A 13,746-nucleotide genomic window follows, 5' to 3' on the forward strand; every position below is an offset into this window, starting at 1 on the left:
TCAACTTTTCTATGACGTCACGGAACCTTGTTTGTGCGATTGGCGGCCGCCTAAGTCACCTTTCGCGACGACACAAGACTGGACGTCTGTAATGGGGCCTCTAGTTACATTTCACCGCATCACTTGAATGCTAACGTGCAGTTAACGCACTGAAAATTGTTTGATTGTTGGCCCGTATAACGTCATTCATGCTCATAACACGTCACTATGGCGCGAAATTTGAAAGTTTTTGAATACTTGCTTTTTTGTCGTTAAAAAACATCTTTTGTGGCTGTAATGGAGCTGAGTGAGATACTGAATCCTAGTTCTTTCAAATTAAACGAAGTTGTATTTTCTCTTCATGGCTCCTTTACATGCGAGCGATGCACTTCCGGCTACTTTCTAGCTTAGACGGAGCCTGCGGGCTCAATCAACGGGGAGCTGCAGCAGCTCGACTTCTGTAGAAAATAAAACAAGCTTAGCTCATTAGATGAGTTAGCCAAGTAAATTCGGTCAAAAATTACTGGCGCACTTAAGCACTCCTTTATGGATCGGGTTTGGCGCGTAGGGGCGCTCTTAGGCCAGGTGGTAGGTAGTCGGAGCAAGAGGGGCAGTTGTAGGGGTAAGTCGGTGGGGAGATGTAGGGTGGCTGGGCTGCTACAGCAGCGGCCATTTTCTTGACCGGACCACTACAACAACAAGAACAATAACAACAACAACAACAACAACAACCATGACGTCAACGTAAGCGGGTTTTTCTTTTTTTTTTTTTTTTGCAGAATGGGGCACGATGCATGCTTGTCTGGCGTTCCAGAAGCCGGGGGTTGGATTCGCTTCTTGAATAAACTTTAACCCAAGTTTCTTTTCGATTCAATCACCTTGCTTTGCTGCTTCTTCCCCGAGAGACTTGGCGTCCATGCAAGCATTCTTTTACCTGTTTTTTATTCTTTGAGCTGTCGGTCATTTTAGGCGCCATCTTTTGGCCATGGAAACGCCGGGTCTTCGGCTTGTAGAGTTAGCTAACGCCTCTGCAGTAAAGAGAGTCAAAATTAATACGCGCTTTTTTAAACAAGTACAAAACCAGCGGATAATTCTGATACCCTGCAGGGTCGACAGGACGGCCGCAGGCGCTGCGATGCCTTTCCTGACTGCTGTACTTATACACGAATTGTGTGGGCTCGAAAGGCGGCTTACTATGTGGAGGATAATTAAAGAAATGCCCAATTTGGATACCGGTGTGAAGTTACTGAATAAGACACGAGTTCTGAGCGAATGTTGAAATGTGATGTCGCAAAAGCCTTTGTCGCAACGTTTTGCCGCTGGGTTCATAGCACGCAGTTGAATAAAGGTACGTGCACACTATCGTCGCCGCGCAGTGCCGCTTTGGCGATGGCCGCCGGCGAAGGCCACAACAACCCCGCAGGCGTCGGCAAGATGGCGTCGGCACGGGCCGTGAAATGGTGCAGGTAGCTCCAGCGATCGCTTTTAACCGCTTGTTCAAATGCAGCACGAGGCGCAAACGAAGCTGCTCATGCGGGAAAGCACCTTATTATAATCTGGACAAAACGTGGACTATAAAACGTCATTCGCACCACTTGTGAAAGTGCCCATAATATATCTACCACGGTGCAAGCCTAAATATTTCTGACGGTAGTCAGTATATTATCTCTATGCTGCCTGACGGTACCAGCCTGCGGCCCTGGGCGCTTCGAAGCTCCCGCCATGAGGAGCGCCTTTCCCCATCGGCGCAAGTCGTCAGGCGCGAGACGTCAAAACACGTCATCTCAGCCGCCATCCCTCATTGGGCTAGCTGTGCGCTCTGCGGAACGGCAGAAATGGGTCTCGGCGCTATTCGCTCTGCGGCATGGAAAACGCGCCGTTCTTGGTGGTTTCTAGCGGCTGCCGACGTCGGCAATCGGCGGGCGGCACGGCACGGGGCCGCTAGTGCACGTGCACATACAATTGGTACGTGCAGTGCGGGCACACCAGCGGGTTTTGGCAACTCGCGACCAGCCTGAATTGCACAGACTACATGACGCGATATAGCGCGTCATGTAGTCTGTCTCTGCGTATGTAGTCTGTCTATGCGGCTGTCTCTGCGTACGCAGAGACCGCCGCTCTTCCGAGGGCGACTGCACAAGAAGTCGCGAAATTCTTCATAAACCAAGTTGTGCTGCGCCGTGGAGCCCCTCAAGTCCTAATCACGGACCGCGGATCATGCAAGGAATCCTATGCTACAGCAACACGGATCACCGAAGAACGACGGCGTACCAACCCCAAACGAACGGGATCGCGGATACGCTGTCTATGTACCGTAATTACCCGATTCTAACGCGCCCCCGGCTCTAACGCGGACCCGATTTTCCAGGCAAAAAACCGAAAAAACTTGCACCTCCGTTTGTAACGCGCAAGGAACTTTGTGAGCAAGAAAAACGAATGCGAGAGAAACGGGCGATGTATTCCCTGAAGTAATCTCACTCATCTCACTCCTCGTCGCTCTCCGAGAGCTCCTTATCGCCTTCCTCTGACCGCAACATCTCGTAATTGGTGCAGTCAAGCGCGTTCGCGATGCCACACTTCTGAAAGAACGTTCAACCATGTTCGATGGGATCGTGGCCCACGCGTCGCATGCCCATCCCACGAGCTTCTCCAGAGGCATACGCTTCAGCCAACCGCTCGTTGTGAACGCGTGGGAGCCGCCGTTGCCGCTGCTGCCATTGCTGTTATCAAGCACGCAAGTGGAATAATTTGACGATTTGTGGGAACGCCGAAAGAAAAGCCTAGGCGCCTAGATCCGAATAATTGTTGCTAAAAGCTTTGGCGCCATTTTGAGATGGCGATGGCGATGGGGGGAATGAAATTTCAGCTGTTTCGGCAGTTTTGGTTTCGTATCCGATTCTAACGCGCATGTGATTTTTCGGCCTATTTTTGCGGAAAAAAGGTGCGCGTTAGAATCGGGTAAGTACACGTCGACGTTGAACATAAGATTTGGGACGAAGTTCTTCTCTATGTCACGTTTGCGTACAACACGACAATCCATGAAACTATATATATAACGCAGATGACACCGTTCGAACTTGTCTACGGAAGACGGCCGACTACGGTGCTTGACGCCATGCTTCCGCACGTAGAAGACGACGACCCCAACGCCGACGTCCAAGGACTCCTTCAGCGTGCGGAGGAGGCCCGCCAGCTCGCTCGAGTTCGCACAACGGGTGCAGCAGCTGGTGGATCCCGGACGCTACAACCTCGGACGCCGAGACGCCGAATACCACCCGGCCAGGGGATCGTGGGTTTAGACTCCCATACGACGACGTGGACTCGGTGAGAAGCTTCTGCGACGGTATTTCGGACCCTATAGGATTCTGCAACGTGTTGGCCAACTTAACTACGAGGTGATCCCCGATGATCCCCGATGATATGATTCCGGAACATCACGACGACGCACGCGGCCTGAAGTCGTCCACGTTGTTCGCCTGAAACCTTACTACGCACGATGACGAATTTTTTTTTGTTGTTGTTTTTCCGGACTGTCTTTAATTTTAGCATCGGGTCGATGCCCTCTTTGAGGTGGGGGGGGGGGGGGTAATGTCACAAACCATGTTTTGGGTTTGTTTGTTTATGTTTTGTTTTTGCCGACAGGATATGCGCCGGGCTATGTTATCTGTGTTATCCGTGGGCCAATTGAAGCGCATGTTCTATTCTTCATGCCGCACGTACGTGTTATCGAGCTCCTTTGCAAGAACCTAGAATAATCTTATATGATCTACAGTGTTCTGGATGCAATTCGAGTGTTCAAGAAGCCTTCGCGCCGATGACCGCTGGGCAGACGCCGCGGCGTTCGATTCGCCAACGCCAGTCTGCGCACGTGCACGTCACTTTGTTGACTGCTGTTTCGCCGCCTGTGTATTATTTGAGTTGTTAGGGGAGCGCGCACAAGTTCGCTCCAATAAACCTGTTTTCCTTGAAGACAACTGCGTCGTCTTTGGCTACGTGACAATATCGTCCGGCGAGCTGCTTCACTGGAGGAATGCCAAGCGCGCGAAGATAGCGTCGGAGACTTAGGAAGAGCGAGCTGTTCGGCTCGGGAGACGCCGGAAGCATGCTACGTCCATAAATGTTTATTACTACTAATTAACAACAGTATTATGGTTTTTGGCATCCACAATTAGCTAATCAACTTTCGATCTAGCTTGTCCCTGAGCCATATATGCCAAGTGAAAATGGGACGCTTCTCCACGCTCGCAGCGTTCACCACACAACAAGTTGGTCTCAATCGAGGGCATGTAAATTTGCCACTGGCAGTAACGGCATATGCAGTGTGGTTTCAGTTGCTTTCGAACACTGAAAATGCCAAGGACTTCGCTGCCCACACGCTTCACGCGCTACCGCAAATCGTGAATTGTGGTGGAGCCTCTTTTTGGCCTCCTGAAACAAACATGAAAGCAGGTACGTGTAAAAGTAAAATAAATGTACGCGGGAACCTCTTGCTGAGCAAGTATGTTAGGCACAGAAAATTTTTAGGCAGGTTCTTGTATCACAAGCAATGTTTTTAAATTTGTTAGGCTACCTAATCTAAAAACGCGGACTACAACTGCTGGCAAGGTCGTTTTAGTTTCGGTTTCGGTAGTTGTATAATAAAATATATAAATTTCTGGGGTACTTTATAAACTTTGTTCTTACTAAACATGCAAAAATTTTGTGTGACAAACTGCTAGTTTGATAACTTACTATTGAGTGATTAATATTGCGCTTTGACAACTGTTCCGTATCATCATCATCTTATGTTTTCGATGTTGGCCGATTGCAGAAAGCAGGTCAGCAACATTGTACCAGGATGGAGGAGGCTGCTGCGAAAGAAATTACAGACGAAGTCGATGATTTAATACGACTTGTCGAGGACCTTAAAGTTAAATCAGCAGGTAAGGTTGCTTCCTTTCTAAGCATTGACAGTAGCTTCTGCCATGGCTTTTTCCCTTAGCTTCCTGCGTTGTTTATAGAACTTAGGGGGGCGGGCCCGAACGCGGCGTCTGTCGCCATCCAAACTATCTCGTTTTTCGTTGCGAAAAGTGCCTTCTTATTTTGTTGCACGATTTTGCCGACAGTAAAGTGATTGACCGCGGTACCTATGTGCTCACCTGTGACTTTATTTTGGTATGTGCAGTGCCCTCACTGCTGGAGTCATCGTTTTCGAAACTGCTCGAACTCAAGGGCCGGCTTAAGAATGACGAGCTGTTGAAGGAAGACGGAAGGAGAGCAGTGCTACCCGATCTAGCGAAGGTACGAAACTTCGTAGTGTCCGTTGCTTATCGCTGTATCAAATCTAGCGCTCGTCCGCTTGCGTAGCCAATCTGGTTTCTAAACAAACAAACAAAACAAAACCTGTGGCATTCGCCCCCCCCCCCCCCCCCCCTTTTTTTTGGCTGGGTCTGATCCCACGGCAGTTTAGATAAAAGCTGGCTGGCCTAAAATTCGCTGAGTAATATTACCTTCCAACGTAACCTAGCATAACCTAACCTCACCGAACCAAACCTAACGTAACTAGCCTAACGTATCACAACCTACCCAAATCCAGATCAACTGCCAACGAACCCAACGTAACACAGCCCAACTACACAGAACACAACCTATATTAAACCTAAACCAGGCCATTCTAGAAGTTCTGTGCGTCGATCGCTTGATGTAGTAATAAACAGAATGAAAAAAAAGCACTAACAATTAATTACGTTTAGCGAAAACTTCAAAAAAATTTTTCGGGAAGTTATAAAAAGCACCTTTACCTGCCAGACTCGAACCTGAAGCCTTCTCGTTTCAAAGCAGGTGCTATACCACTGCGCCACAGGAGCAGCTAGCTGTAGGAATGAGTTTTCAGAGAATATTTGTCCCAGAGAATATCCGGGTGGCATGCTTAGGCAGTCAGAGGCGACTGCCGTGAGAAATGTCTGACGGTAATCCTCACAGTTGTTGTTACCTCCTTTTCTTTTTGGTTCAGTTAAATGTCACTATTTTCTCTTAGGCTGCAAAGACATGGTGTGTTTTTCCTTACTTGGTAGAGGAAATATCCGCACTTGTGAAATTCGCATTGCCGTGAACATTGCCTGTGAACATTGGGATATTTGCACTTCAAGAACACGCTGTTTGCAGATGCATCTGTCGCGTGCAAATATTTTTGTGCTCCTTAAAAAAAAAGAAAATTCTACATACGTTTTGAACAAGTTATTTCAGCATTTTTCTTTCTTAATTGGGTTTATTTGTGGTTGCACGTAACAGTTAGTCAGCCACTATTCACCAGTTTATGCACACGCAGCAACAAGATCAAGTGCAGCAAGTAACTGTATCTCAGCCTGTTTGCACCGAAATCCCGATATTACGATAATCAAGACTGGCGTTTCATAACGGAGGTCTCTTTTAGACATTGCTGATGGCATACTTGCGAAAAATTCCATGCGACATTGCGCTAAAAATGCACGTGCGACCAGTGCTGTGCGTGCAAGTAATGCCATTTGGTTGCACAGCAAGCAGACTGCGAAACCGTTAAGATTAAACAGCTGCATTCCCATTGGCTACCAGTCTGGCCTAGTCTACACCACAGGAGCGGCATTCCTAGGAAAAGTTCGGTCGTCTCAAGCATTTGGTAATTGGCCATTCCAAATATTTTGCGTCTAGGTAGTGTGGCTAGCCACCTCCTTGCGTGCGAGTTGTCCCCAGTCGAACGACAGAGATTTAGAGGCAAATTCTGAAACTGGTCAATCCAGAACGAAATGAACACCTTGAGTAATCTTGGTGACGGTGAGTGGCGACACCGCGTACCCCGAGCCCCCCATACTTAAGCTGTTACCTACCGTGGCGAGAAGTTGAAAGGTGAAGGGTTAGAAGCCGTGAACGGTGGCCGTCGGAGCCCTGGTCAAGCTCCGGCCGATGGGCTCCCTGTCTGTCTATCAGGCTGGGAGCTCCGGGACCTCTTTGACCATCAGGGTAACGTCAAAGAAGAAAGTACCCCAGTTCCCTGCTTTATACTATGCCGCATGGTACTTTCGAAATCCTCTCTTCCAAATGATCGGGCCCCAAAAAGGGCCCGCACCGATGTAATTTTCAAACCTCTGCCCAACATGAAATTTAACACCCCGGACAACTTTCCTCGCTTCTTAGTGATACAATCTAAGAACAAGGAATCCCCAGTTACCTGCAAGTCGGTCTTCTTAATTGCCAAGTTCATTGAGAGTGTAGTTGGCGCGAACTACAAGGCAAAGAAGCTGACATCGGGGGACGTGCTTGTAGAACTATCTACTAAAAAACAATCTGATAGTCTCTTGAACCAGACCGACCTACTTGGCCTTGAAGTAGCTGTAACGCCACACCGGAGCCTTAACAGCTCGCAGGGCGTCATATCTGAGATGGACCTGCTCAATGAAAGTGAGTCTGACCTCCTCGAGGGCATGCGTGACCAGGGCGTTACTGCGGTAAGAAGAATAATGATCAGACGCGATGGCAAAGAAGTAAAAACGAAACATGTGATCCTAACTTTTGACCGAAGTGTCCTACCGGAGTCTGTCACTGCAGGCTTCCTTCATTGCAACGTACGACCTTACATACCCAACCCACGCCGCTGCTTCAAGTGCCAGCGGTATGGGCACAGTACTACCACCTGCCGCGGAAAACTGACATGTGCCAAGTGCGCAGGACATCATGACCCTTCAGAGAACTGTGCTTCTAACGTATTGAAATGTGCGAACTGTGAACAACCCCACGCTGCATACTCTCGGTCATGTGCTAAATTCAAAGCCGAGAAAGAAATCATAAACATGAAGGTCACCCAGAACATTACCTATCAAGAAGCACGACAGAAACACTCAATGTTTTCGCAAAGGTATGCCGATGCAGCTCGCCGGGGGGCGGAGCGGCGTCTAGTCACGGCGGCCACCCAGTACTGCGAAGCAGACTTGGTGCCGTCCCAGCCCCCCCAGGTGCTGCCCAAGGCAGCCCAACCATCTGACACGACACCTGTGGCGCCCGCAAGTGTTGTGTTAGCTGCAAGTGTGAGGAGTGACGGCTCTGCCGTCAATCCTCCTCTTCAGGCTGCCAGACTGCAGGCGGCCATGGACGTAGATGTGGTCGGTCCCACGACCACTTCTGTGTCCAACAAACAGTCGGGGACGGCAGGGGCTCCTGCCTCCACTTCGAACATATCTCGAGGCGGAGCCCGCAAGGACTCCATCTCGTCACTGTCACACCACTCAGATGATGACATGGAGGTAACACCGTCTCTGCCAGTGCCAAAGGCGGAAAGAGAACAGCGCACCATGGCGGGGCGAGGCAAAAAGCCACCAGCCACCCGTGTCACAGGCCCAAGTCAGAACCGATAGATAGTATACATCCAGCCCGAGTCCTCATCTACACCAGGTAAAATCTCCTCCCTAAACATTTATGGTAGCACAAATAATTACACAGTGGAACTGCCGGGGCCTTATTAAAAACCTAGATGATATATATGAAATCCTACACAAAACGCAATCAGCCATCCTATGTTTACAGGAGACACACTTGAAACCTAAGCACACCAATTTCCTGAACCAATACTCAGTATTTAGGAGAGACAGAGATAGCTGCACGCACTGCTCTGGTGGCGTAGCTATAGTTACGCAAAAATCTATCCCTTGCCAATCTCTTCAACTGCGTACCGCCCTAGAAGCGGTTGCAATCCGGGCAATTATTTTCAACAGATTAACAACAATTTGCTCACTATACATTCCCCCTGAATATCGTTTATCTAGCTCTGAATTTGAGTCTCTCATAGATGAGCTGCCGGAACCGTTCCTACTCGTAGGTGACCTGAATGCACACAGCCCACTATGGGGATCTGAACGCACAGATTCCCGGGGCCGCTTGATAGAAAAATTCCTCTTCTCATCCGGAGCTTGTCTCTTTAACAAAAAAGAGCCGACATACTACAACACTACACACAATACATACTCACACATAGACTTGGCGATCGGCTCTTCTGTCCTCTTTCCGGCTGTTGAATGGGAAGTGGACGACAACCCCTATGGGAGCGACCACTTCCCTGTCATCTTGAAAGGCATTGATAAAGCCCGTAACAGTTCCATCTGCCATAAAAAGTTTAAGGAATCTGGTGCTGATTGGTTAAAATTTAAACAATTATCTCAGCTTTCATACACGTCCTTAAGCTATTTGGGCATTGACGATGCCTGTGAACTGGTGACTGCACACATTCTTCATGCTGCCGAGGGCTCAATTCCGCAAACATCTGGTGCCACACCTAACACTAGGAGGCCGTGGTGGAATGAAGAGTGTAGGCTTGCACGGCAGGCTCAAAATAAGGCGTGGGGTGTCCTTCGCAGGTACCCCACTACGCAAAACTTGATTTCCTTCAAACGTGCAAAAGCACAAGGAAGACGCATTCGCCAGCAAGCAAAAAGAGATAGCTGGCGCTCTTTCGTGACTTCTATCAACTCGTACACAGATGCAGGCAAAGTATGGAACAGAATTAAAAAGTTTAATGGACGGAAAACACACACCCTACCTTTGGTCAACAGTACAGGCGATACCCTAGAGGACCAGGCAAACACACTTGCGAAATACTTTTCATATGTATCGAGTTCTGCTCATTACACGAATGCTTTCTTACGACACAAAACATCTATGGAGAAGAAACCGATTCGTGATAACAAAAGATCTGACGAACCATACAACACGGAATTTTCCATAACAGAGCTTTTGGTCGCCTTGGGAACATGTAAGGCTTCAGCGCCTGGGGCAGATAGTATATCATACACAATGATACAACATCTGCACCCAGAAACTCTCCGAACACTCTTGCACTTGTTCAACAAAATATGGGCGGCGGGATACTTTCCGAGAGCTTGGAGAGAAGCAGTTGTAGTTGCCGTATTAAAACAGGGGAAAGATGCCTCACTACCTGCCAGTTACCGACCGATAGCTCTGACAAGTTGCTTAGGAAAGGTTTTTGAAAAAATGGTAAATAAGAGGCTAATCCATTTTCTTGAATATAACGGCATCCTGGACAGTTGTCAGGCTGGTTTCCGATCAGGTCGAAGCACAACTGACCAGCTAGTTGCCTTTGAGTCGTATGTCAAAGATGCTTTTATCCACAAACAGCACTGTCTTTCTGTTTTCTTTGACTTAGAAAAAGCATACGATACAACTTGGCGTTACGGCATACTGCTTGATCTCAAGGCATTCGGTGTGTCTGGACATATGCTAAACACTATTGAAAGTTATTTGTCGGAGCGGACATTTAGGGTAAGAGTAGGGACAGTGGTATCAAGAACATACATACAAGAAAATGGGGTTCCCCAGGGTGGAGTATTAAGCTGTACTCTGTTTATAATTAAAATGAATTCACTTGGGAAATCGTTGCCACCCTCAATCTCCTACTCAATGTATGTTGACGACGTCCAAATAAGCTTTAGGTCATGCAATCAGTCCATATGTGAAAGGCAGATACAGTTAGGTGTGAACAGGCTTGCAAAATGGACGGAAGAAAATGGTTTTAAATTGAATCCTCACAAAAGTACATGTGTGTTATTCACAAGACAGCGTGGAATTCGTCGAGAACCCGATGTCACACTGAACGGAGAACGGATTGCTGTCAAGAAAGAACACAAGTTTTTAGGTGTTGTACTTGACGGAAAACTAACGTACGTACAGCACTTAAAGAAACTCAAACAAAAATGCCTAAAAACCATTAACATTTTAAAAGTGTTGTCACATCAGTCTTATGGTGCTGATAAAGACTGCCTTCTACGTCTCTTTGTGAGTTTAGTTAGGTCACGTATAGACTATGGAAGTGTAACATACGGGTCCGCGTCTAAAACTGCCTTAAAAATGTTAGACCCAGTACTACATTTGGGCCTTCGCCTTGCCTCTGGAGCCTTCAGGACAAGTCCAATCCAGAGTCTTTATGTAGAATGCGACCACTGGTGCCTAGAGCACCAGCGTGCTTATACAGCACTCCTCTATGCTATTAGGACAATGTCTATGACGAATCACCCATGCAATTCTATTGTGAATGACATCTCATCCGCCCATTTGTATTTAGCGCGCCCGTCGATCCCTGCCCCTGTAGCCTTGCGTGTCAAAGGCCTTGCAGAGGAGATAGGGGTGTCTTTAGATGATGGCATAAAAACCTGTATCGCCGATAAAGTCCCACCTTGGGACATGTCAACTATTCATTGTGACACATCCTTTAAACAAATTGACAAGCGTCGTGCACCCCGCGAATTGATTTTACAGCATTTCTTAAGTTTACAACACAGATATCCATGCACCTCTTTTTACACAGATGCTTCCAAGTCTTCTTCTTCTGTGTCCTGTGCTGCACATGGCCCGGACTTTGCCAGCACAAGGACATTGAACAGAAATTGTAGCATCTTTACAGCAGAAGCCTATGGTATTCTAATCACAGTGGAACACATTACACAGAACAAAATACAACAATCAGTCATCTACACAGACTCCCTAAGCGTAGTAACTGCATTGGATTCCTTTAAGCCCACAAAAAACGTTATTCTAAACCGCCTTTTTAAAGCTCTTATAACTGCCTATAAGTCAAAGCTAAAAATACTTGTTTGCTGGATCCCTGGACACAGTGGCATTCTGGGCAATGAAATTGCTGACCAGAACGCCACTTTGGCGGCCCTACGTAGTGGTGTTGATGTAGCGCAGGTCCCTCACCTCGATCTGAAACCAGTAATCCGGAGGGGAATCCGTAAATGCTGGCAGCACATGTGGGACACACACACAGACAACAAGCTCCACTCAGTAAAACCAAACCTAGGAAGATACACAACAGAAAAACAAAACAGATTCATTGAGGTATCCATTTGCAGACTGCGAATAGGCCACACTTACGCTACACACGCGTATCTTTTGAATGGAACACTCCCACCTGTTTGTAACAAGTGTGGGGAACGGCTCACCGTCCTCCATGTATTAATTGAGTGCACATTCTGCAATGAAGCCAGAAAACGGCATTTCCCGAAAATATATACCTACAACATTCCACTACATCCTTCACTGTTTTTAGGAGATGAACCTATGTTTACAAACAAAAGTCTTTTAAGTTATCTTGCAGACATCAAGTTTTTAAAACTCATCTCGTACAGTGCGTGACCTCAGAGCCTACGAGCAGTGAGTGAGGCCCTCATGCTCCCTTTGTCCGCACGGGAGGCCCACTCACGTCGCATGCTCTTTGGCTCGAGGTGCATCACGTTGCACCCATAATCCATTTCAGCCACCATTATGAACATCTTCATGCTTTAGTGGACGGGCCCTCTACACCCATATATACAGTATTTTAAGATGTATCATACTCATTTCATACATATTTTAAGCACAAACATGACTATTGAAAGACCACGTAACATAGTTCTGGCGCTCTTTGGTCTTAGAAACCCTTGCGCCAATAAACCACAAACATACATACATACAGAACGAAATGAAGAGCATAGGGAAGTAATGGCAAGTAGGGTTCCGACAAAGATAACAACGCGAGTACTCCGCCTGACAGTAATCAGATCTCGAACACTGCCCAGCATACACTGATTTAGTGCAAATGCTGCCTCCATTTTTATCGGTGACAAACAGTTGTTCATTGGCAACCAAAGAGCTCAGTACATGCATGACTTGTAACATGCCAGATGGCCATAAGGCATCTAATGAGAGAGGCACGTACAGGTGTGGAAGGTTCTCAGCCAAACGCTAGTCAGCCCACTTACATTTGCATGTGTGAAAATGGCCAAGACTGTCTGCCTTTGCTGATTGGATGCTTATTCTTCTCCATTGCATAACGGGCAGTCAGTTCGTGCGTGCACAAAGAAAATGTAGCACATAACAGATGGTTTGTTTGTAACAGAGAGTAGTGTGAGGACTCGAATGTGTGCAGTATGTGCAGATGTGAAAGGAAGCATCATCATTGCCCTCTAGGTGCAATAAACCTGGCATCTTTTGCCTGCAACCGTACTCTCTCAAAGCGACCATTGGTGTCGCCTTGCTTGACGGACACATTTGTGTAGGAAAAAGTGTGGTTGATTCCTCTGTCATAGGAATCGGTAAAACACGAAAGGGAATTGTGCAGCGAAATCTGCAGCTGAGCGTGATTTGCGGGACGGTGGCTGTCTTGTGGGTGTGCTTGGCGAGTGACGTCCTGCTGGCGGGTCGCTTCGGCAAAGGTGTACTGGCGTCATTTCTATGGCAGATATGACATCCGTGAAATCTTGGTCTATCCCGGCCTAAGAAAACTATCGTGTTAAAATATAAAACCCGAAAACGAACAACCCTAAGTATTACGTACTCTATTGGCGATGAGATGTTTGAGTGGCGCCCCCTGGCTCTGACGTCGGCTTAGGGACTCGCGCCGCTGTCGTCTGCTACACTCCGCTTGTGAGGGGCAGCAGTGCCTGCGCTAGAAATCACCCGCTTTGATGCTTTAGGGCATCAAAAAGCTTGTTTCTATAATTCAGTTATTTTTGCCAGCTTCTGACACAACTGAATAACTTCAGTCTGTACCCCCCCAAGTTTGCAACGCTTGAAGAAAGAGAGAACAACCTTCTTGAGAGCCTCGGTCATAAGATCGTTTATAACTCGTCCTTCCTGGCTTATTCGCGGGGTTCAGCCCTCAGAGCTCCTTGATAAGTATTCGAAATGCATAGGCTTCCCTGAATTGTTTTTGAGATGCTCTTATGAAGTGTTCCCAACGCATTAGTTTTTCTGTACCATCACAAATGT

The 13,746-nt window shown here is 47.5% G+C and overlaps 1 protein-coding gene across 1 annotated transcript in view; it reads left to right on the forward strand.

Annotated features, from left to right (window-relative positions):
• The first annotated feature begins 4,780 nt into the window (after positions 1-4,780).
• LOC144179341 (RAB7A-interacting MON1-CCZ1 complex subunit 1-like) overlaps positions 4,781-13,746 on the forward strand; it is a 30,430-nt gene continuing 21,464 nt past the window's right edge. The window contains exons 1-2 of the mRNA XM_077707637.1: positions 4,781-4,901; positions 5,144-5,259. Coding sequence (XP_077563763.1) covers positions 4,817-4,901; positions 5,144-5,259 — 201 coding nt within the window. The 5' untranslated portion in view covers positions 4,781-4,816. The remainder of the gene's footprint in view (positions 4,902-5,143; positions 5,260-13,746) is intronic.

The sequence above is a fragment of the Haemaphysalis longicornis genome, unplaced genomic scaffold, assembly GCF_048455015.1.
Source record: "Haemaphysalis longicornis isolate Haplotype H1 unplaced genomic scaffold, Haemaphysalis longicornis Haplotype H1 scaffold_4, whole genome shotgun sequence".
NCBI classification, from domain to species: domain Eukaryota; kingdom Metazoa; phylum Arthropoda; class Arachnida; order Ixodida; family Ixodidae; genus Haemaphysalis; species Haemaphysalis longicornis.